This window comes from Strigops habroptila, chromosome 7, assembly GCF_004027225.2.
Source record: "Strigops habroptila isolate Jane chromosome 7, bStrHab1.2.pri, whole genome shotgun sequence".
In the NCBI taxonomy this organism is placed as follows: Eukaryota; Metazoa; Chordata; class Aves; order Psittaciformes; family Psittacidae; genus Strigops; species Strigops habroptila.
This window is the reverse complement of record NC_044283.2, coordinates 39,020,527-39,045,638: the sequence shown is the minus strand read 5'-3', so window position 1 is coordinate 39,045,638 and position 25,112 is coordinate 39,020,527. Positions and strand designations below refer to the sequence as shown.

General features: G+C 35.9%; 1 protein-coding gene across 3 annotated transcripts in view; it reads left to right on the top strand.

Annotated features, from left to right (window-relative positions):
* GALNTL6 (polypeptide N-acetylgalactosaminyltransferase like 6) overlaps positions 1-25,112 on the top strand; it is a 477,061-nt gene that overhangs the window by 177,745 nt on the left and 274,204 nt on the right. For all 3 annotated transcript variants that reach the window (XM_030493369.1, XM_030493368.1, XM_030493370.1), the window contains exons 3-4: positions 6,369-6,507; positions 23,281-23,447. In XM_030493369.1, the coding sequence (XP_030349229.1) occupies positions 6,369-6,507; positions 23,281-23,447 (306 nt within the window). The remainder of the gene's footprint in view (positions 1-6,368; positions 6,508-23,280; positions 23,448-25,112) is intronic.

Below are 25,112 nucleotides of genomic sequence, written 5' to 3'. Positions count from 1 at the left end.
TTCTACCAGAAAATTAGTAAATTTTGGATTGTGTTCTGTAGTAGTTTGATATTGAAGCAGTAATAAATAATTTTTACTATATATTTAGAAAGAAATTTATTCTTACTTGCAAATGTATTACTCAGGATTTCCTTGACAGGTTTTTTTATTTTTCCCTGTTCCATAAGATTCAATTATAGCTGTGTCTGTAATGCTAAGGAAAAGCCTTTTCTATTGCCTGTGACCTTGACAGCGTTATGAGTTATGTAATAGTTAAAATTATTGTAAATCTTACTGCAATGGCTGTTACTAAGCAGAGTAAAAAAAAAAAAAAAAAGTGTTTTTGATCCTGTTTCCATTGATGTAAAATCAGTTCAGTTGCTTTCCTGTAAATTAGGCCTGTGAAGTTGTACAACTAATGTGATACTCTGAGAAGTTTGGGAAAAGTGGAATAGACTTGTGGTATATTTCAGTTTCTGATACATGTTTTATTGACTCTGGGGAAAAATGTAATTCCAGCAATTTACCCCAAGTCTTCCTCCTATTTCTCATAGAGTTCATAGAAATTTAAGATTGGGATCAACCTCAACAGATGGCCAAAGTTGTATCGATCATACATCTGAGGCATGCTATAATTTCTTTCTTGACTATTCATGGATTCTACAGTTCCCGGGATTGCCTATCCCATTGTTTCACTATTCATACAGTTACTAAAGTGTTCTTCTTAGCTATCTGAAAAACTGTGACATATATACACACACTCATTTTTTACTACCTAGATAGTCCCATTTGATATGAAGACAATTACTTTCACATAAGGCATGTGCAGTTTTAATTTTCTCTCTCCATAAAAAATCAGCAAAGAAAATTCCTTCATGCCTTTATTGAATTAAAACTTTCATACTTTTTACTGGAAATTGGTATAAACATGTAGAATCACAAAAAACAAAATAAAAAAAACATTTGTTCAAAGTAAGCAGTTTCTTTTCTGGTATAAAAGGAGAAAGTGATTGATAAAACAACTTCCTTTTTCCCTTTTTGTCCCAAGGACTAGTCTGTACTGGTCCCTGATTTGACTCTTAACTAATTTTAGGTAAAAATTGTTCACTTACATGTCTTCTAAAGGTTTGAAAATGCAAAATTTGCAAACAAGATGAGAATTCCATCAAGTGTAGATGCTCCAAGAGAAGCTGAGGCATTCACTGTTTAGTGCATTTATTAAACCACCTCTCTGTTCAAGATAATGTAACTAGTATTTTAGCAGATGTGCTGCACCCCACCCTCTGTCTGTGAGAATAAGGAAAAGTAAGGAATGAAATGGCTTTGTTTATGTTCAAATGGAAATTCACTTCCCCAAAAAGCAGAATGTGGTGGCGGTTTGAATTGATAACCTGTTATACTTATTAATCAAAATAATATGAAATTCATCTCCGCAGTGCAAGATGGGAAACCTGTATACAGGCATGCATTAGGGAAATTCAGAAATTATGTAGAAAATAGCACACATTGCTTTAAACAGAGCAGTTGCATGCTTACTCTTGTATCGGGGAGCATAAAAGGTTATTGTATAGAGGTTTATGTGGCAAGAAGGTGGAAGATGATGTCTGACCTTAATGCTTTTATTCAGCTGATGATCTTCATTTCCCCTTTTACACTTTTTTTCTGAAGCTGATGTGTGACTGCATTAATTTTGAATTTGTGTTTCTGTGTCTACCGTTGCTAACTACAATCAGTCTGCCCTCCATGGGACTTCAGTTCTGTATTGAAATATTGCTCTAGGATAAGATTAGGTATCTATCTGTTCTACCCATGAGAACTTTCATGTGAGAGGATGGGCTCTGAGTTTACATATGATGCACACAGACAGTGTTGTACTAGATTCTGCACGGAATATTTAGAGGTAGTAGACAAAATTCCTCATATACTTAAAAAAAAGGACAAAATTATTTTATCCAAAGTAAAAAGATGCACTGTAACTAAGAAGACTTACTTATTTGTAGTTTTATGTATTAAAGTCATTTTATTTAGGAAAGCGTTTAGGACATGGAGAATTCTTATTCCCTATTACAACTGTTATTGGATTAAAGGATGCATGAATGCTTCAAGTAAAGGGTATGCTTAAATATTTTTCTGAATTATAGTCTTGACTTGGTGTGACTGTGAAGTCTTCTCTGAGTAAACTAATAGCGGTGAATATAAACAGTAAATAATTCAGATTTGTACACCTTCCTCCTTACAGACAGAGTAGCTTTGTTCTTTATCTATGTAGTTTCCTCTGTTAAGATGTCAAGCAACTGCTTAACTTCTTTTAACTTATATGGCAAAGCCAATCTATTTTACCATGCCTGTTTAATTATAAATAATATTTATCTCAATTATAAAAAAACCCAAAACAAAACCCAAAAGACCCTGAAACCAGAAGTTGTTGCAATGTGTTTTGATGTTTTTAATTTTAAGCAAGGTCCCCTGTCCGTTGCATTATGAAGTAGTGCACAACTGTTACATGTTCAAATTGATTTACAGCTGATAGATTTTGCCAATAATATCCTTATTGTCTTTATAATTATTATACCTGGCGACTGTACCAATGTTGCTGATCCAGAGCCATTATTCTGCTATTACACATTTGTACCAAGTATACGGAATGGGGTTTTTGCATTATTTTCTTTCTCACCCTAGTCCTCTGCCCTTCATGCCATCCGTTGTACAAGAGGGTTTGTTCTCCTTCTGCTGTATCTGTATTTAAAATAAGCAGAAGATGCTTTAACTGAGGTATCCTTGAACTGTCACTTATCACAAGTTGTCAAGCATAAAACTTAAAACCTTTAGGACTAGGTATAGAGTGTATTGTTTCCTGGGAGACAGTAACAACCTTGAGTGGGGCTAAAAAAAGCCTTCCAGAGCATCTAATATTTGGCTAAGCTAGTATTTTATCTGGATGGTTATAATACCTTACTTCACTATTTTGTTTATCGGAGTATCTGTGGAGAAGCATTTTGAGATGGTATATTAAAATTCTTACAATAACATAATACTAAGCAATGTAGAATTGTCAATTCCAAAACCATCATAGTGTTTTAAGAAAAAAAAACCCCAAACATATTTTCAAAATATTGCTTATATTGAGTACTGAATTAAAAATCAGTGTAATAACTCTGTAATCACAAAGACAGCATTGTATGAATTAAACAGTGTTGTTAGGCTTCTCAGACAATGGAGCATTCTAATGGGATTTTTGGGCCCATGTTGAATATGTGTCATTCTTGTGCTTTTGGGTTCTTCCTCTTCTTTCCCACCTCATTGAAAAATCAAAATCCAAGTAACTGAACTAAAATATCTGATTGCTCTAATATTCTGGGATTCTTTAATCTGCAATTGCAAATGAGTCTCGGAGAGAGTATCAAGTGCTAGATTGATTTTATCCATCACATTTGGGTAAGCCCCCTTTTAAACTCAAAGAGGCCGAAAATTCAGGCTTTTTTATTCTCTTCTCTACAATACTTTATACCCCTTATGCACTTTCTGAATTGCTGTTTTGCCTTCAGGCAGAACAAATAGTATAGGAGGGCTTATATCTGTCTATTGGTGGGTTTAAAGTAGCTCTCTATAGCCAGTAATGGGACATTGAACTCCTTCACACTCCTTCACGCTCCTTTTCACCAAAATTTTACTCTTCTTGCATTGTGAAGTTTCCCCTTGGCACCCTGACATTTCACGTAAACTTTTGGATAGTCCAGCTGCAAACCAGTGTCCAGTGATGGCAATTACTGTCAGTCATCTAGGAAAGCAAATTAGTGACAGAAGAGAGTTTTAATGTGCTTATAATAATCTGTAATGCTGTGAGACTCGATACATGGCAATTTTCTGTACAAAAGGAACTCCTGAGGCCTACTGATTATCCAAAAGCTGTACTTCCTTTTTTTTCTTTTTTTTTTTTTTAATACTTGTCTTCCAAGCTCTCTATTTCTCTCCTCCTCATAAGAAATAGCCTGGTTTTACTTGAGGTCTTTTACTGAAATTAGCCAACTGCTTTCAGTTGGAGCTGGTACATGACCACCTGATCCCTAGCTAATCAGCAGGAGCTGCAGGGTGAGAAAGCAAACAAACAAGAAAGCTGGGAGATTCATGGGATTCATAAAAGCCCACAAGCCACTATTCATGCTCTATGTGTTTTATTTTGTATTTTAATATAGTGTTAGGAAAGAGTCACACTTCACAATTTCTAGTGCGCCTCATGGCTCAACTCAATGTATAAATGCAAAAGCAATTTATAGACTGCAATTGGTCAAATACTTCTGCAGCACAATATAAGAAAGTTCAGCCGGTATCTGAGTTGTTCTAGATAACACCAAGATATCTATTCTTTTGGCTTATGCACAGTGATAGTGCTCCATATTCAGTAAGAGTGGAAGTTTACTTTAAAAGTACTTGCTTTCAGTTTCACTAGCAGGGGATAATATGAAGAAACTACAGTACTATAAAAAGTAGTCATCTCCTGAATAGCCAAATGGACATCTTTAAGAAAAGCAAAGAATCCACCTTTCTTCATACAGGATGAATAGCTGGAATATACAGACAATTATATTGCAAAAACATCAATTAGTAATAGCATGTTTTTATCATATAGGTAATTTATTCTGGAATTTCCATTATATTTGTAACTACCTGGATAAATGTCTTACTAAAAGAAAATTAAAATAGTCTATTTAGAATATGTGCTACAAGAGGGGCTAAAGTTTCTATGTCTTGGGGATTGAATGACAGTAGCTTATTGTTACTGTATTATGAAACAGATTTCATATGATTGTGCTATTGAATTTTAAGTAGTAATCTGTCTCGTCAGCTATCTTTTTAATATTATGGTTCCTCCCCATACTTAGGATGAAATCATAAGGACTCACATAGAAACTTAATCTCAGATTTTGTGTTTTGTTAGTATGTTATGTGCATTTGGGGATGTTTAAAAAAAAAGGCGGCAAGGTACGTATTAGTAATGAAGTACCATAAACAAAGAGTGTTTCATTATAGAAACCTTTTTCCTCTGTAAGTAACCTTATTTTCTTTCAGAATTTAAATGAAATTGCAATTATATGCGCAAAGTTTTTCATAAAAAATTATTATTTTAGCTGAAAAAGATCTAAAATTTAGAGGCTACAGCATCTTTAGTTGCATATTCTATGTTTTTAACGTTTAATGCTTGTGCAATATGAAATAGAGAATTGAGAGATGCTCACGGGCTTTAAGAATACCACCGGATGTTTCTCTCATCTTGCAGTTACTTTCTCTTCATCCCCTCCTGCAGCTTCTCCTGATTAGCTGGGGATCAGGTGGTCATTTATCAAATCCAGCTGGGAAGTTGATAAATTTCTCTAAAAGATCTCCGGGAGAAGGAGGTATTTTCTTATAAGTGGGCCTGGAGAGAGAAGGACAGAGAGGTTATAAGTTGATCAGTTGGATGCAGTAGAAAGTGTATCTTCTTGAGAACCTGAGTAGGCATGAAGGGATTAGAAACTCTGAAGAGTTCATCCTCTGAAAGAAGAATAAAAATAATTGAGAGATGAAGGCTTTCATGTTCTGATTTGCTTTGAAGTGTTTTTGTGTGTTCTCTACTCTCTGCCTGGAAGAAATAGAGGTGTAGTTTGCCTGAGGTAGGTGCTAAGCAAGCCAAGTGACTGATGATGAGAACTAACTTGGGAATAAAAAGCTAGAATAGAAGGCCTGTTCTTTGCCAGGAAATGAGCAGATAATTTCTTTAGGGAACCAAAGTGAGCAATTTCTGAAAACAAATCAGCAGTGCTGAGACATTAGAAGCACTGAGTACATCTGGCTGGTCCCTTGAAGTGCAAGAGTGTTCAAGGAGCCCAGAGCAAAACATTTGGTTTTCTAACCATTTATTTTTGAAAGTTGAACACCCGAAACTTCAATGCAAAAGTTGGTTTTGGAAAAGGTAAGTGAGGGAGGGGTGCTCTGACTGCTAAAGTGTAGAGTAACTGAGTAACCAGGTTCCTCGTATCAGTCAGAAGGAGAATTGCTGGAGCTGATTCATTTGTTCGTAATTTTGCTATGAAAGCTCAATTCTGATGCAAAAAAGTCTTGGCTCAATTCACGTTTTTATGTATAAAATGCTTTAAGCTGATTGTGTCTCTGGAAAGGAGGAAAGCTGGATGGATTGGGTGAATTCTGAGGGGCCTCCGAGTCCCATTATTTGTTATCTACTTCATATTTTTGTATTGGAAGTAACAAGAACATTGTGAAAGACATTGCAAGAAGTTCCTTAGAGATATTCCAGACACAGTGTACTAATTGAAATTCAGTCGAACTTATTTTTGCCTTTGTAGTCCATTTTGTGCTGTCAGTTGAAGGCAAATAATTGTATTTTTTCATTGTAGGGAAAGGTGAACATGGAAAGCCGTACCCACTTACAGAGGAAGACCACGATGATTCTGCATATAGAGAAAATGGTTTCAACATATTTGTTAGCAACAACATAGCACTGGAACGATCCCTGCCAGACATCCGACATCCTAAGTATATATTTTTTTCCTGGATTATTTGATTTTAAGTTTTTATCTTTGTATATTTCTAAATAACTTGCTTTTCTGGAAGGTCAATCATGAACCCTCAGGCAAAAAATTGTGGGCATTTCATTAAATAGGAAAAGGAAAACTTATCGCCATTGTTAAATCATTTGCACTGTCTTATAAATTGAAACTCACATTTTATTAGTAACACATCAAGACTATAGGAGGCCTCTTTTAATTACAAAATTATTTCCATGGCATTTCTGGGTAGTGATTTTTTAGGCAGTGATAAATAGCATAGTTTTTCAGGTTCTCATTTGGTAATAGCTGGAGATCTTTCTTCTGGGGGGCAGGGTGACAAGTTGCATAAAAGTTTTGGCTAAATGTTTGGACCAGTGCTTCCAAAATGTTTCTTTTAGTTTGTTACATAAGAAGTGAAAGTAACCCAATAGCTACAGCTTATCAGGTGCTGATAGCACAAATGATGAGTGTAGAATTGCATGAAACAGAATGGGCAATGGTGAAATACATACACAGAATTTGGTGGGGTTGGATGATGGTATTGTTCCTTAATAGCAGTAATATCCTACAGAGAAACAGGATAAAGACTATTCTGAAAATAACCACTGAGCTAAAATTGGTTGTACAGTTCTCAGCAAATATAACTTCTCTGTAATTTTGTCTCTCATATACAAAAAGTAAAGCTTTCTGTCTGCAACAGGAAAGAGCATGTGTGCCTTTCTAGGCTTCAGGCTCTAGTCCTCTAGAGTCATTCTGAGCTCTGAAGGGAGGGATGATTTCATTTGTCTCTTTACATGGCATTTTTCCCCCCTCTTTTAATTGGATGTTATGCATCTAGTCAAAGGGGGAAAGATACAGGAGTGTGACAAAACTAATTTTTTCCATGACTAGGTTTGTATTTCCGATTCCCTCTATTATACAATATATTTCAGGTTAAGATCGCTACTTACTTCTTAACCTATACAATTTTGCTGTGTGAATAACTGAAATTCTTCAGGGAGCTGAACAGAACTTGAGAGCTTGACAGATGTTCTTGAGGTGGGAAGGAGGGGAAGAGTAATATGGAAACTAACACTTCTTGTTCTGTCAGATGTCGAGCTGTCCTTTTCAAAGAATGAACAGTATATAAAAGTTTGCATAGTAAGATTTTATAAAGTAATTCTCAGTGGAGGAATTAACAAAATATTTAAAAAAAAAAAAAGTTTTGTTGAAGGTGTTTCTTATTTAATTGCCATGTTGCATTGTTTTGAGAAAACACTGATTAGAATTAAGTCAAAAGAAATAAGTTTTTTTAACATGCTATGTTTTGTATATTTTGGTTGCCTTTTATTTTACCAAGTTACCTGAAATTATTTGTAGAAAGAATGCTTCCAAGAAGTTTGAGGTCTAACGTACAGCTGTACAGCATCAAAGCTGTGTTAAACTACATTGTTGGTGTAATAATATGCTCATCAAGCATCATTTCTTAACAAAACTGCAGAGGACAATTACTAAATACAAAAGGAAGCTGACATTTATCCTCCCTCTGTGTTTTCATAAGTTGGTCTTCTGGCAACTTGTTTCTCACCCACTACTGTCCATACAGTCAATGACATTTTCGTGCATGTCCCCAGAAGCATTGAGAGTGATGTGTTGTCAGAAGTGACATATTAGGATCAAGTCAGTGCTACACTGGTCCTCCTATGTCACTCTTCCCCCTGTACAAATCCTTTAGTGACTTTCACCTAAGTATCTTGTTTGGCAAGTGTGAATCCTTGGTATCTGCATCATTTTGATGTTCCAATTCAGCTAGGTTCCTATACCATTCAGTGCAGTCTTGTATGGTAGATGTTCTGGTAGTGTCCTGAGCGAACTGACTTTCGTCATGTCCTTCTAACCTTCCTTATGTTAAAGACTTGTAACACAAGTAGTCCATTAGTTAATTGTGTCACATATCATCTAAATACAGTGATAAAAAAATGTTCTTTTCCTAAATTCACGTGCTAAGTAGTACACTGATTAAGGTGACAAAGCTTATACCCTATGCTTCTGGTGGTTACACCTAGAAGCAAGTCTCCATCTTGAACTTCCAAGACATGCAGAAGTGTGACAGTGCTTTCTGATCTATTGTCAGAAACAAACCAATTTCTCAGCTGCTCTGTGTTAAGTATGATGCAGGCCAATCTCAGACTGCACTTCACTTATGGAAACGTGTCCTCTCTTCAGAAGCATGTGTGAAATGTGAAGTAATTCGTAGCTCATAAGGTTGCTTTCAGAGAAACTCACTGGAAAACTATATAGCTTCTATGCCAGAAAAGGGTGTTCTTACTGAAATGAGTGCAGCTAATTCAGGTGAGGTTTAGCAGACAAATTTAATTTGGTCAGCTCCTGAGTGTTATAAAGGGCTTTTGCTTTGTGGAGCTTCTAACTGCTTTTCAGCTATTAACTATCTTCTTTTGCATGTTTGTGGGGGATACTATTATAGTAGACATGGAGGTTTTGATCTTCTGTCTAGTGTATACCATTTTACAGGGGCTTGTCTGTGCTGAGGACTAATTTTCTGAAAATGTTGTCTAGAATTTGTTTTAAAGAACCAAATAGAATGGTTTTATTGTCATCAGCAGAGAAAATTCATGAAATGAACCTTCAAATACAACAAAACCAGAGTGATCAATCCTGTAATTTGGATCAGAAGTTATTTAAATTTTAAAAGCAGCTACAGTAGTTTCTACATTTCTCCGAAATAACTTCATCAAAAATATTTTATTCCAAAATCTTAGACCAAAGAAACTTCAAGTCTTACTTCTAAATGTTTGGTTTTCTTCAAAGTATGCAAAGATAGCAGATAACCAGACCTTGCTCTTTTTAATCCAAATGAACTTTCTCCTTCTTGATCTTTTTGGAAATCGGTCTCAGGATTTGCAAACTATATCTTCTGGGAGGTGGATGGGTGAAACTGAACAAATGCTTAGATGATTGAGCTCCAAGAAATTCAGTTTTCAAATTTTTATTTTTTTTCATAATCCTGGTTTGGGTTTTTTTTTTCCTTGAAGTATGCTATTTAAGACACTTCAGCAAGATGTATTCAGATTGATGCTTCTTTCCTTTTTAAGACAGTAAAATGTGTGTGTTGTAAAAATCCCTGGAGAAAGAAAGCAGTTAACTTCTATTTTAAGGCTGACTTAACAGCTTTCCTGTGTGCTTAATATGTTTCTATTGCATCTCTCTAATATCTCTCATGTTTTTTTTCTGTCTCTCATAAATACACTTGAAGAATTTTATTTTTTTTTTCATTTCTGAGTTTTTTGTCTTTTTTCTATCCCACTCACAGTGGGTGCTCTTGCCAAGTTACATTAGCTAATTCTCTGTTCTTTGCCCACAATCACCCCCTGGCTTGAAGTTAAGAAAGAAAAAATCTAAACAAACAAAGCATCTTTTCTTTTCTTTTTTTTTTTTTCCCCCCTCCTTTTTTTTTCTATAGTTCAAATAAAGATGTGGAACAGGATTATCAGATCAATTCATTGGTTTTCAGGACTGATTTAGTAAAAATAAGAGGTTTTGTCACCTAAAGTGGAAGGCAATATTATGAGGTTTGGGTAGTATTGAGAGTTGGCAATGGAAGTGCTATTTACGAGAAGTTCTGTACCAGTATGAAAAATATTTCAAAACCCACAAGAAGAGTGTTTTTATTTTTCCTTTTTAGATGTCCCATGCTACTTTCTGTATTCTGGAATGCAACAAACCTGCTAAAGCTAGGAAAAATGCTGGCAGTGTTGTTTTTTATTGTAGCGACACAAATGCTACTTTTTCTAATAATTGAATATAGCAGTTACCATTAATTCTTATCTTCTCAGCATTATTAAATATCCTACCATTTTGTTTGTTCAAACAAACAAAACTGAATCTGATTGAGTAGCATTCAAAATGTAATTTTAATGGTGCTTGGGGGAATGAGTGCAATCATCTAGTCTGAACAGTAAATGTAAATTTTGTGGCATATCCTATTTCAAACTCCTAGGTTCTTGTAGACCAGAGCATCCAACTTTTTAGTTTTTCATTCTTGAATCAAGGAATTAAAGTTAATTCCTGATACTGATAGGGCTGCGAGCATTATCATTGAAAATCTTTGGGTTTGGTATGCTCGTATAGCTTGATTTCAATAACAGGTCTCCTTTTTACTTACAATTTGTAGATTAGTTGTTGATAATTTATGTAGTCACAGGTCAGATGCACAAATCCTCATTGACTTGTTTGAATAATTTATCGCAAGAAATCCCATCTGTTTTAGATTTCTCTGGGCATAGATAGATTCATTTTGTACTGAAATTCTTAATGGTCATATTGTACATTTAGGATGCCCAAACTGATTTTTGTGATGTCTGGATTTTAGACTGTATGGGCTGGGATCACTGTTGCCAAGCGTCGTCTGCTGGTCTTGCTGTTGCTGTGTGAAGTGGTGGCCCTTCACTGTCACTCCTAGCATTATTCCTTTTCAGAAGCCTGAGCTGTCATTTTTCTTAAACATCAAACTTTTCGCAGGCCTCAAGAAATGCATTTTTCATATTCAAAGAAATACAGGTGTTTAGCTAAAGGCTGTGAGACCTTCTGTGTACTGAACACTAGTAATATTTTCTTTTACTAATAAAAAAGGCAGATTTCACTTTACTTGTTCTGCATAACTGAAACTCTCTAACTCCCTCCTTGTCAGTAGCAGAAGCTGAGAGAATGTCTGAATGGTTCTCAGAAAATTTGAATGCAGTGTGATTGTTGTTCCTTGTATTTTTAGAAAAGGCTAAAATAAATATTTATTAAGTTTCTGAGGGGGGGAGGGTTACTGTTAATTCTTAATTATGCTTCAGTAAACTGCAGAAAGACTAGAATTACTGGACTCATATGGAAAAGGGATATATTATAAATTATAATTACAGTCATGCAGTACTTCATATCTGAAGCCTCTACAAATTTTCAGTAATTGCATTGAAGGTACTTAATTACTTTTTTATAAATATGGTGCATTTATTAGAGTTTGATATGTATGTTGTACTTAAAAATCCATCTTTAGTCCAGTACTCCAAGATAGAATCCAGTGAATTCCCTCAGCATTCTGTGATTTTAAAGACAGGCTCAGGTTGTCTCGCTTCAAGACACTAAAAGAAAAATTATTTAATATAAGTATGTGGAACTTCACAATGTTTAATAAGGGTCATGGAAGTAATTGTGTGTTTGGATCGATCTTCTATTGAATTTTTGATTATATGCTGGAAGAAACAGAGTAGAAGGCTTCTTTCTCATTCACTTTGGGAAATCTGAAATGTCTTAATCATAGAATCATAGAATAGTAAGGGTTGGAAAGGGTTGCTTTGTACTGCTGTTTATTACTATTACCTTAACCACATCTAACAACTGGTTAAACTCAAATTATGCTTTTAATGGGCTAGTGAGAAAGCTGGAGGTTCTTACTCTGACTGCTTTTCAAATTGTTTTGTGTAGTTACTTAATAATATGGTGAAGGTGGAAAGTCATGTGGTCCAAAATATTAAAGGCACTGTCCCCATTTCCAAGCTTTACCAGATTGTTCTCTGCAATTGCTTCAGGCCATCCCGCTTGAAGTACTGTTCTCAAAACAGGATCAGGAATATTTTATAGTCAAGAAAACTTGTGGCCTTCTGTGTCTGTCATGCCTGCTGTCAGTTCCTCTGCACGATATGTATTGATAGTAACAAATAACATGGAATAATTCCCAAGTGCTTTCTGGGTGCTTTGTGTGTCCTTTTTTATGACAGCATCATCTAAAATGTGGCTAAAGATTGATGATTCCCCTTCCGTCCTTTTGGTGAGAAACAGGCTGCAGTGTTTAATAGGCCAGTGAGGAGAGTGCAAGCCTAGTGGGTCTGTTTCTGTTAACTGAAAAGAATTTGTTAAAGAAATAAGCTGTTTATACAAGTGAAGGAAAGTAGTTCTTGTGTGTTTAGATGCCTTGCATATTACTTAAAATCCAGTGAAGCCTCCCACACTGCTGAGAAAATAGCAAGCTACAGTAAACACAACTGAGAAATCTAACCTTAATAGGGACAGGAATACTGAAGGGTATTACCCTCCAGCCAGTTTTGTATGTCTGGGATAGCCAAGTCTATTAGCATTTGGAAGCGATTAAAGCCAGAACTTCAAACTCTCACATAATAATCAAATTGGAAAGTATGTGTAACTTCACTAAGATGTGTGAGATGTGGAATGTTCTGGGGATCTGTACCTTTGTGCGTCACAGGTGAAAGTGATGATATATGATGTTAATTTAATAGTTTTATGAAAAGCCTCAGTACACCTTGCTTTATATATCCATTCTTGCTTCCTTTCCAAGTTGGGTTTTTTTTCTGTACAATTAGGCAGGTATCTAATGTGAATTTGCATAAGACTGAATACTTAAGCAACTGAAATTTCAGCTCTAATAATAACAAAACACAGCAAGTGCCAGCAGTACATTCTCACTGGCAATAGAATTAGCTGTTAGACCTCATGTAATAGGGACAGTAAATGTGCAGCAAGGCTGGAATGAAAAGGCAACTTCTTTCTCTTTTGTCTGGTTTGATTATGAATAACATAATTGAGCTCTAATTTTCTGAAGGCTGCGCTGGCCACAAGATGTGGTAGCAGGCATGAGAACTTGCTTATCTTGCTGGCACATGTGATCCATGATGCCTGAAGGCAGCACTCTGACGGCATTTACTCCGATGTCTACCAGCTGTGATTTTGGTGCTATAGGTGCTGGTCAGACCTCACCCATTATTTTATCTCATATATTGTGTATGGAAGATGATATTGAGAGAGAGGTGTGAGCCTGTGAGCCTGGTCGCATATTGCTGTGAAAAGGAGTGGAGAAGAGATGTAGGTAGATCAGAAAGAACCATCTTAAAATACTTCAGCAAATTGAATGTAGTAAGTCCATAGGCCCTGATGGGATGTACCCATGAAGAACTGATATCATTTTGAGGCCCCTCTCAGGATCAAGACAACTGGGAGAAGTACCTGAGGACTGGCACAAAACTGGGAGGACTGGACGCCATAGGGTTCCTAGAAGCCTTTGGGATAGCTTTGAAATGTAAGGGGGACTGGTAAATGGATAATTAGGATTTATGAAGCAGAAGTTTAAGGGTAGTTGACCAAAATACCAGTTGGTTTGTTCCTGAAGTAGCATTCTTAAGATGCGCTTTGAGATGCTAAAGCCTGAGATTCTAATCCTGGTTTTTTTCTTTAGCCAGGAAGATGAACCTAGACTTGAAATAGAGGCTTTTTATTGATTGTGTTAAGGTCTGGCTGACTCTCAAAAGTCAGACAGATGTTAACAGAATCACATAAATGTGCTTGGTGTGAGTGAATGATTTCTGAGTACATTGATATTTTTGTAGTCTTCTCTCTCACAAGCGGTTTGGGGGTGTGTATATTATATAAATTGGGCTACTGGATGATATTTTTGAATTCATAGGTTTAGGTTTGCATAAAGTGCAAGGTTTAGATGAAATATAGTTATCATACTAAGATGCTTGCTGATGTAAGCTTGCTTGTGAGGGATTTTGAGATGGTATAAAATTCTATATGCATTTGTTTTCCAAGCTTGATTTTAATACATATGGGTGAGTAGATAAGTTTCTTAAAGCATGTTAAAAAGTGATTTTTTTTTTTTTAATTTTTTGTAAGATCTTTCCATGATAGTGTTATACCTCACTATCTTGTAAACAAAGCTTTGCTAACACAGAGAGCTTTGTGTCTTGAGGCTTATCTGTCTCTTATGTTCTTCCCTTGGTTAGAGAAACCTTTTGGTTCGAAGGACAAAGTGAGGCAAACTCGCTGACAGATTTCTTCAAAGACATGCAGTGCTGATGGAGAGACTGTCCATGACACACCGAAATCACACAAATTGACACTGCAGCCCAGAAAGCGAACCATATACTAGGCTGCATCAAAAGAAGTGTGACCAGTAGGTCAAAGGACGTGATCCTGCCCCTCTACTCTGCTCTCGTGAGACCTCACTTGGAGTACTGTGTGCAGTTCTGGTGTCTTCAACATAAGAAAGACATGAAGCTGTTGGAGCAAGTCCAGAGGAGGGCCACAAGGATGATAAGGGGGCTGGAGCACCTCCTATATGAAGACAGGCTGAGAAAGTTGGGGCTGTTCAGCCTGGAGAAGAGAAGGCTGCGTGGTGACCTCATAGCAGCCTTCCAGTATCTGAAGGGGGTCTACAAGGATGCTGGGGAGGGACTCTTCGCTGGTGACTGTAGTGATAGGACAAGGGCTAATGGGTTTAAACTTCAACAGGGGAGATTTGGGTTAGATATAAGGAAGAAGTTCTTTACAGTGAGGATGCTGAGGCACTGGAGTGGGTTGCCCAAAGAAGTGGTAAATACTCCATCCCTGGCAGTGTTCAAGGCCAGGTCAGATGGAGTCTTGGGTGACATAGTTTAGTGTGTGGTGTCCCTGCCCATGGCAGGGGGGTTGAAACTAGATGATCTTAAGGTCCTTTTCAACCTTAACCATTCTATGACATAAAGTAACGAGTGCCTAATTCAGGTCTATCAGCTTTGATGAAGTCCATACTGAGGAAAACGTACATAAAGAGCACAGGGCTTTGCCTGTTTACTTTCCAAGAAGTGTTATTTGTTGCATGTTTAATAGCAATAATGCAGACTATTTCTACTTGTGGTTTAACCCCAGCTGGCAACCGTCATACAGCCATTTGCTCACCCTGCAGTCTCCCTGCAGTGGGATGGGCAGGAGAATCAGAGAGGGAAAAAAACCCAAAAAAACCCAAAAACCTGTGGGTTAAGATAAGAACAACTTAATAGAAATAAAATAACATAGAATAATAATAATTGTAATGGAAAGGGAGACAACAAAGAGAGAGAGAAATAAATCCCAAGAAACACAAGTGAGGCACAATACAATTGTTCACCACCTGCTGACCGATATCCAGCCTGACCTGAGCAGCAATCTGGGTCTTCCAGGTAACTCCCCCCAGTTTATGTACTGGGCATGATGTATTGTGGTATGGAATACCCCTTTGGCTAGTTCAGGTGAGGTGTCCCGTCTCTGCTTCCTCCCAACTTCTAGCGCCCCTCCTCACTGGCAGAGCGTGAGACTGAAAAGTCCTTGATCAGGATTAGAATTACTTAGCAACAACTACCAGCTACTAGGAAGAAAATTAACTCTATCCCAGCTGAAACCAGGACACTACTGCAGAATTTAATTTAATTTTTATTTTTTTTTTATTGTCATGAAAATAGCAATAATGTTCTGGAGAAGGATTATTTGTTCTAGTGGGGAAAAGTGTTGTAATATTTACTGAGGCGCATACCCAGTAATGTCTGCTTGCTTCCCAGCTGTGAGTCTCTGTGAAAATAAAGATTACTTTCCCCTCCATCAGTTCACACCCAAGCTAATTTTACAGCCTTGTCAAATGGCAGCAGAAATTACTAGTTAACACTGCTTCACTGGGCTCTGTTGACAAAGCTAGATTGGAGCAGAAACATGGTGCAACTGAAGCTTGCTGCAGTGAATTGAATACTTTGACATGCTAATTCACATGCTATGTAAATCTTCACTGGAAAATGTTCTGTCTTGGTAGTTTATAGAGGGCTTGTCAGTAGTAGTTTCCCACTGGGAGCCCAGTGGGTGCTGTAGTTGCTTTAATAAAGGGGTAGAAAAGGTCAGATATGAAAAAGCTGCTCAGGTATGAAAGCATGTGCTGACAAAGCTGGGGGCGGGGCGAGGAGGTGTGGGATGGTGGAGTGAGGAGAAGGGGTGGAAGCTTGAAAATCCCTTTCTGTTTTGCTCTTTGGCACTTCCTGCAAGAGGAGAAAATTGGAGGTGGGCTACTTTCATGATCAAGTATCTGCAGTAGTAGGCTGCTATCTTGCTTCCTAAATGCAGCAAAGCGATACCTCCAAGAGATTTAACTCCTCCTATGCTATTATCTATCAGAAAGGGTGGTTTACAAGGCTGTGGTGTCTAGAAGGCACAGAGCCTGGTAACTGGCCAAGACATTGCTATTGCCATCCCTTAATGTGCCTAAAATATTATTGTTACATCCACAGGGTCAAACACATTGCTGCTTTTATGAATCGGCTTTTGCTGTAAAGTAGCTGAAATGGTGCCAGCCCTGCTCTCCTTTTTCATCATTTTAGAAACCCATTTTGTTTCATTTGCTCTTATACAGAGGTAGTGGATTTCTACATGTTTCTGTTAACAGAGAAGCTGTAAATATGGAGAATTTTGCAGTTCTGCATCTTAATCTAGTATGATAGTTTAGGATTTTTTTTTTCCTATTTATAAGCTCATCAAGGAATTAAACAGAACTATCCCTATACCTCGAAGTAAAAGGATGCTGTTTCTTTATTTCTGCCCAGTAGAGTAGGCTAACCTACAAATGAAATCATAATCATCTTAGGACTCTCAGTAGTGAATAACAAAGTGTAATTGTAATTCCTTTCACGACTTCTCTTTTTATGAGTGGTCCTCTTTTCAGGTTATATTTTGTTAGTGCCTGCTGCAAATAGCTTCCAGATGTTTCTGTGACAGTTATTTTTTTAATTCCTCAAGCAGGTTAGTATTTCAGTAATAAAGGAACCTCTTGCTACTCCTTTAACCCTCTGAAAGTGTCCTTGCAACTTTGAAATTGGCTCTAAAATTGTTTTATTCAGAAACTCAGGTTTGATTCTTATTTCAATCCAGCAGAAGAATTCTATATCTCAAAAGAATAACTAAATCAGTAATAAGTGGTTTAGGGCAAGTTAAAGAGTGTATGTTTTTTATGAAAAAGCCTTGAACTCCAGGGCAGCAAATGTCCAGCCATGATAAACTTTAGGAGCACCATGCCAAATACAGAGCAGTAAAAAGTTCCACTTTGTCAGTTTTCTAAATTTAATATATTTCACTATACAGATTATTTACAAATGAATTCCACCTTAGCTTTTAGTAAAGAACTTTGAGTTCCTACTTATCATTTCCTGGTGACTCTTTGGTACTTGTGTATAATAAAAACTATTGTGAAGCTTTCAGAGTTCATTTTTTTCAAAATGACATTCTTGAATCCTACAGATGATCAGTGCTTAGTAATGTATCTAATAATGGAAAGGAAAGAGGGAGATTCTATGTCCAGAGATAGTGAAGAGGTACTTATTACTTTTAAAATTAATTTGGAAACTGCTTATGCCCTGGTAGAGAGGTCCTCTGTTTTTAAAAGAATCTTATCTGAAACTCTTTAAGGGACAAATCTAGTGATGTAGTTTTATTCTTTGATAAGAAATATCAGATATCAAGTTATGAAATATCATGGAAAAAAAGACAAGATCTATCAAGGATAGCAATATTTGAAAGCATAAATCAAAGTTCATAACTTTACATTCAGGATAATCTTGAAAATGTCATTGCATCTGATTCATCAGCAAATTCACCATTTGGTGCTAATTTTTTTCATACTTACATAAGAAGTGTTTGTGTCTAAAATATTTTTCTGGCAAAGTCAAAATTGCTAATGTTGTTTCATAATTCTGAGGATTTGTGTGAGGGAGGTGCATAATACCCCTTTCACATTCTCCTCTAAACTCCCTTTCTTCTGAATACTAATGTAGTAACTTCAGTAAGAAAATACAGGTGTGAGCTACTTACCTAGCAGAATGACAGATGCTTATCATGATTATTTTCTTCCTAGGTATTCCTACCAAGACTTTTGTATATAATTTTCAGACTTAACACAGAAATTATTCTGAGATTTAAGAATTTATTAAATAAGAAGTTTGCAGATATCTGTTAACATTTGTGCTAAGAAATTGTCATTCTGTTAACCTTAGCTATTGAACCTATTATTCAACATTGTTCCACAAATAAGTGCTGGTGTGTTACACTTAAATACATGATCTTTAATTGCAAGAAAAGACGCATCTTTAGGAAAGCATCTGTAATACTTTAGTAAGGTCAGTCTGTAGTATCCTATTAAGGTTAAGCAGAAAATGCTTATGTTGAGTAGCAGTGCTTTTCTAGTTTCGGTTGTTGAGTTATTCTTCCCCCTTGAATAGTATTCCTGCCATGAGTCCTAGATACATACTGTTGTTTCTTTATTGCTTTACTCCCTCCCAATTTGTTGTTTGAGACATTTGGATGCTGCAATTTTGAAGTAAATGGTAAATTGTGAGGCTTTGGAAAATAAGAATATTTTGCTCAGCTGTATTTGAAGTATTTCTGTAGGAGGCCAGTTCAGTTTCACTTAACATATGCCATAATTAAAAAAATTTTACCTAATGAGTATTAGTGCTCATTTTAAAAACTGTTAAAATTCAATAGTAATGGTAATCCTTTTTTTATACATAGCAGATTTTCTTTCTACAGTAAACCTTGCTTTATATTTTATTTTAATAAATTTTGGTAAGATTGCATTCTTCAGGAAATATGAAAGTCTCTTGAATTATAATTTCTCACTTCTTTGGAGAATCAAGAATCTCAGTTTTAAAACATTCATTCCACAGTGTAGTTAAGCTATTAACCAGATTAATTTTAGAGAATAGACATATTAAAGTCAGTATTTTGCTTGGGAGTGCTTAAAACACTGTTATCATGTTAGGATTATTTTGCTGAGAGCAAAAAAGCATATGGTCTTGAAACTGTGACTTTACAGTGGCTGAAAAATGAGATATTTATTAAGAAGTATGTTAGAACCTTGAAACCACCATGAATAATAAAGCAAAGTTAGTTTGAAGCTATGACCAAACTTTGTCAGCACCTCTCCAAATGCACTCTACAGAATTTTTTATAAGTGTTGAAAAAACCCTTCTAAAAGTCTTTGATGCTGAGGCAAAATTGTTGTGGTTAATGGTAAAAGTATCTTTCTAGTAGCTTGTCTGATAACTTGCTGATACCTCTTGGTTTTGAACACCATTATCATCACTAAAAGGTGAATTGAAGTATTAGTTAATGCTATGTGTGTCAAGATTTATCGGTTTGTCAGTTACTGTTGCATATAAAAACTTTTCTGCTTAATACATGAATCATTCATCTACCTAGACTGGTTTATTCTGTGTTGTAGACACATTAATAAATTTAAATATAATAATAGTTTATAACTATGGACTTCACTCTTACCTAGTGATAACTAGTTTTTTCTTCTATGCTCAAAGACCTGATCATATTGAAGACTAGCAATGGCTTACAAGAAGCAATACTACTCTGCTTCCAAGTAGTCTTCTTGCAGCCAGGGTGTTTGGCATCACTTCTGTTATGCAGAATATGAAGAACCACACTGATGGACTTTGAACAAATGCTGCACATATATATGATTATTTTCTTGTTAAAGCCAATGTCTCAGCAGTGGATCTCTGTGTCTTTATTGCAATTCATGGGCCTTTTCTGAACATTACAGCTGTCTAGCAGATCTGTCCTGCAGCCCATCACAGCACAAAGCCAGCTATACTCTGCTTTAGGTAATGGTGAATAGAACTTCAGGTAAAATGGATTTCTGTATCACATCTTCTATAAACAGAGTGATCTTCTGTTCAATTAGAAGTCTTGTGTCAGAGACCAAGGGGCTAAAACTGAGCAGAATTTAACTTGCTGAAGAAAGGCTAGTAGGGCACCGCTATGAAACCTAAGAGACAGTCTTAACAACAGAAGATGATGAAATTCAAGTTTCCATTTCTATTAACTTGAGAATCTGACCAGCTTATTTGAAAAAAGTAGAAAAAAGCATTTTGGTGGCTTGTGGCTCTTACTGGAAATCTGTTCACGTAGTCAGGTACCTTTGCAATCACTATCAAAGTAAAAGTAAATAATATGAGAATTAGAGGTCAAAGTGGAATGATGGAGAGGTTAAGAAAATGTAAGGTGTTTTTGTCTTCTATCTTATAAGCGTGGCCTTCTTCTGGGTTTAATAGAAAACTCTATTCTGTAGGAAGAATTAATTAGTTTAAAGCTAAGTCCATCAATGTTGTTGCTGCTTCTCATCACTTAGAATATGCAAATACCCTGAAACCATCAATGAGAGTATCCAAATCTAATGACCTTCCCATCCATATACATTTAAGGTTACAATATTGATCATGCAAATACACAAATTTCACTACAATCTCTTTCAAAAGATATATTGTTTAGAAAGAAACAGCATTCTGATGTATTTACATATTCTGGGTATTACTATTTTTTTCCCTTACCCTTTGAAAATTGTACTCTGATGTGTGACATTGTTTTGCTTGGGTTTTTTGTAGTATTTTGGGGTTTTGTGTGTTGCATTGGGGTTTTATGAGATGGAGAACTTCATTCATTTTAAAAATCATACTTACTGGGAGTTAAAAATGCTAGAGGAAAAAAATTATACTTTGAAGAATAGCATAATAAGTGCATGTATAATAGTTGCACTTGTTCCTGTCCAGGAAACACCACTGTTGGCAAACAGCTGCCAACAGTAGCTGGTGGGTTTGGTAGGTGGCGTTCTTAATTTGACAGCCTTTTTTTTCCTACAGATAAGAAAAAGAATTTTTACTTAATTCTGTTGCTGCAGTGGATTTCTTTTTTTTTCCTCCCAAAATGTTAGAATATATACTTAGACTTTTCTGTCACTAGGTAATGAGCACTGTTTTCTTCAGAACTTCTCATTCTTGCAGTGACTGTCCATTTTCCAGGGTGTATACATGTTCTACCAGCAAACTGCTTATTAAAAAGCTTCAAAAAGTATTATTTTTGCAAACAGCTTGTCATTAAATTTATTGTTGCCACATCTAAGGAAGAAATGTCTGAATTACAAATTTAAATCTTATTTTTTAAGAAAGCATCCAAAAACTTGGTTGCATATTCGCGACTACATAACAGTTAATATTTTGCAAATACAACTGTAGTAGCTGTGAGTTTTTTCTTATTTCTTTGGAACACTTTGTCAGTGTGGTATCTGTACAATAAACTATAAAATGTTGATTTGTGTTATTTATAAAGTGTGACGTGATTTAACCCCAGCCAGCAACTAAGTAACATGCAGCTGCTCACTCAGTTTCACCCCTACCCCCCGTCCCAGCCCTTGGTGGGACGGGGAGGAGGATCTGAAAAAAGATAAAACCTATGCGTTAAGATAAGAACAGTTTAATAATTGAAACAAAACAAAGTAAAATATACTACTATTGTTAGTAATAATTGTAATGAAAAGGAGAAAGAGGAATAAACCCCAAGAAAAGCAAGTGGTGTATAGTACAACTGCTCACCACTTGCTGACCTATACCCAGATTGATGGGAGCAGCAATCAGTCCTTTCTGGGTAACTCCCTCCGGTTTCTATACTGGGCATGATGTGCTGTGGTATGGAATACCCCTTTGGCTAGTTTGGGTCAGGTGTCCTGTCTCCGCTTCCTCCTGGCTTTCTTGTGCCTCTCCTCACTGGCAGAGCATGAGACTGAAAAGTCCTTGAAAAGTGCTACATAGCAACAACCAAAACATCGGTGTGTTGTCAGCATTGTTCTCAGAGTAAAGCCAAAACACAGCACATATTTGTACCAGCTACTAGGAAAAAAGTTAACTCTATCCCAGCCAAAACCAGGACAAGTAGAAATGCAAATTAAGCTGCAAATATGTGTAAATCAACATTATAACCTACAGCAGTAATTGATATGCATAATTATTCTTTCTGAAAAGCAGCAAAGATACCTACCCTTTTTTTAAATCTAGCAGTTGCAGGTCTAACTTTTATACCATTACCCTTTTTTTTTTTTTTTTTTTTTTTTTTTTTTGCTGTTTTTGTGCCTTTATCACAAAGCTGACATTTCTGCTTATAGGGATACCTTTATCAGGGTGCAGAATGAGAAATCATTCAGTTACTTTGTCCCCAGAGCTGAAAATGCCACGGTGTCTTAACAACAAAGGAATGTGTCCCTTTCTCCCCCTTTTTCAACAAAACATGAAAGATGAAATCCTATCAGTTCTGTTAACCTGAACATTAGTTGTGAAATATTTTCAGCTATCAGGAGAAACTGAATTACAAAGCCATTATTTATTTTTAAAAATGGGGTGTTTTGCACAAATATGTAAACAACTGAATATTGAAAATGGTAAGATTAAGCATTGATATTACATAGATGCCATTCCATTAAAATGCTGAAGGTGCAGTGCTTTCCTTTCAAAAATGAAAGATTGTTTACATTTTCTTGTTTGTATCAGTCTGCATTTTGAAAGTCATGTGTTGGTTTATCTCTGTATTTAATAGCAGCAATCATTTTGGATACCTAGATGCGAAGCTGGAGTTGTATTTGTGGATGTTGTTCTTTCACATACTATAAGCACACATCACCCAGGGTAATACTGAATTGTGTCTAGAGTTTGTCTCTTGTAGTAGGCTGTTTTCACAATTCTTTTTTATGCTATGGACAAAAAAAAAAAATCATTTCAGGTTTTCTTTTGCTTCATATTATGTTTCAGAATTCTTTCTGATAAGAGTTGTTGTTTTGTGAAAGTAATGTCATAGAAGATATGTCCTGTGTCATTTTGTAAGAAGTTTCCAGTGAAGGAAAAGAATCTTAATTCAAACCAGTGATTTGTTATTTTTGTTCATTCCACTTAAATTTTGTCATTGTTAAGATATATTGCATATCGTAAGCAATATAAATATTTTAAATGAACTAGTTATTGTTATGTGAAAGTACCACTTGATTACACTGCTGGATTTCATGCCAGAAACCACGATGGTTGAACGGCCACATGGATGGCAGTATATGCCAATTCAGACTTTTCAGTATGCTTATACAATTATTTTCTTATCTCTCCAGCTGTAAGCACAAGGTGTACTTGGAAAAGCTACCAAATACTAGCATAATTATCCCATTTCATAATGAAGGCTGGACTTCACTCCTGCGAACAATACACAGTATTATCAACCGCACTCCAGACAGCCTAATAGCAGAAATCATTCTTGTGGATGACTTCAGTGACAGAGGTAAGGCCCAACTGTTTTTGCTTTAACTTGAATTTTAGAATGTGTTGTGGTCCGTATAAGGGAAGGAAAAAAGTGAAAAGACTACCTGCTGGACTGCTTGCCTTGAAGTACTGCTTGATTGTTAGCTGGAATAAATGTGTACAAGTGGCTTTTGTTTTACTTTGCATGAATATTGAAATTCATGTCAGAGGGAAGAGACTGTGAACTGTTCATTGGACCTTATTAATACAGTATTTTGAATATATTATTTCTGAAATACTGCAAGTTTGAGTGTTTTGACATATTTTCCTTAGGCTTCTCTTTGACTCAGAAAACCTATTAACTTTGTCCATTTTGGATGCAACTCATCAGATTTTAATCCTGGAATTTTATTGAGTTAGAGAGCTTAAATACTAGTTCAAAGTAGCCATAGAGAGAAATGAGACTTTTCTGAATGGAATATGAAAAACTGCTGTAGAATAGTTAATCAAAGTTTACATTATCTATATATAGTAAAAGTAAGAAAACTGCAATCACTTAATGACTTCTACTATCATTAGTTCTTGAACACAACACAAGGAATGAATACTCTAAGTTCCTTAAATGAAATTTAGCAATTCCTTAGGTAAATTAATCCATAACAATGATATGGAACTGTGAAATAGTTTTTATTTCAAATTTCAGTACAACTTTTACGACTTCAAGCATGAAGATCTTTCACTTCTCCTTGGTGTTCAGGGTTTCTTGGTTGTTTCTGTTGAAATATCAGTTGCTAGTGTGTATGTAAGCCTTGTTCTAAGTAGATTGCTAGGCAGCGAAAGACGAATTGTCCTCTTTACTAATGTTTTAGGTAAAATCTTTGTCTCAACTAGGAGCTTAACAGGAGCAGATTTCTAACCTACTATTGTGAGAAGTCCCTAGGTAAACAAGAGGAGTATTAGTAGTGCACTGAAAGTGAAATCATTTTTGTAAGATTTTAAGCTTGATATTCTAGGGGTTAGAAAGATTAATGCTGCACACATCTATCTTACCCTCTCATATCTGCCAGTTTAGTGGCAAAGTGTGCTTTGGCGAACTGCCTCTCTATCTGTAATGCAATTGAAGTGAAATTGTAAAGTGAGTACAGTTGTGGCTATTCTATGTTTATAAAAATCTAGACCATGGATGAAAGTTTTCAAAACAAGAACTGTGAAGTAGCACAACAATTTTCCTGCAGGCTAACAATTCTCTAGTAATAAACAACTTATGGGGAAGCCTGTAAGCTGGTTTTATGAGGTGTCTGACAAGTAAAAATGCTTCTTATACTGAGAGCACTGCTATTGAGGCTATGTTTGCTCAATATGGTGATACTGTAGTGTTCTTTTTAATGAAGGTCATGCTGACTATTGTTGTTATATTTTTAAATGTGTTAATGCTTTAGATAGCTCATCTACTTTGCACTTATTAGAAAAAGAATTAGTGCCGGTAAGTGGGGAATATTTTAACTTCTGTTGCTCTTTCTTGCCTGCACTAACCGAGGTTCTGCTTCTAGCTGAAAGTATTTTGGGAGTAAATATTGCCTGTAATACTAATTCCTTATTAATTCCTGTAACACTGTAAAAATCTCCATCATCTTAATTTCCAGTTATATAAACCTATCTAACTTCTCAATGGAACAGTTTTCAGCTGGAAGAAGTGGTTCATTTA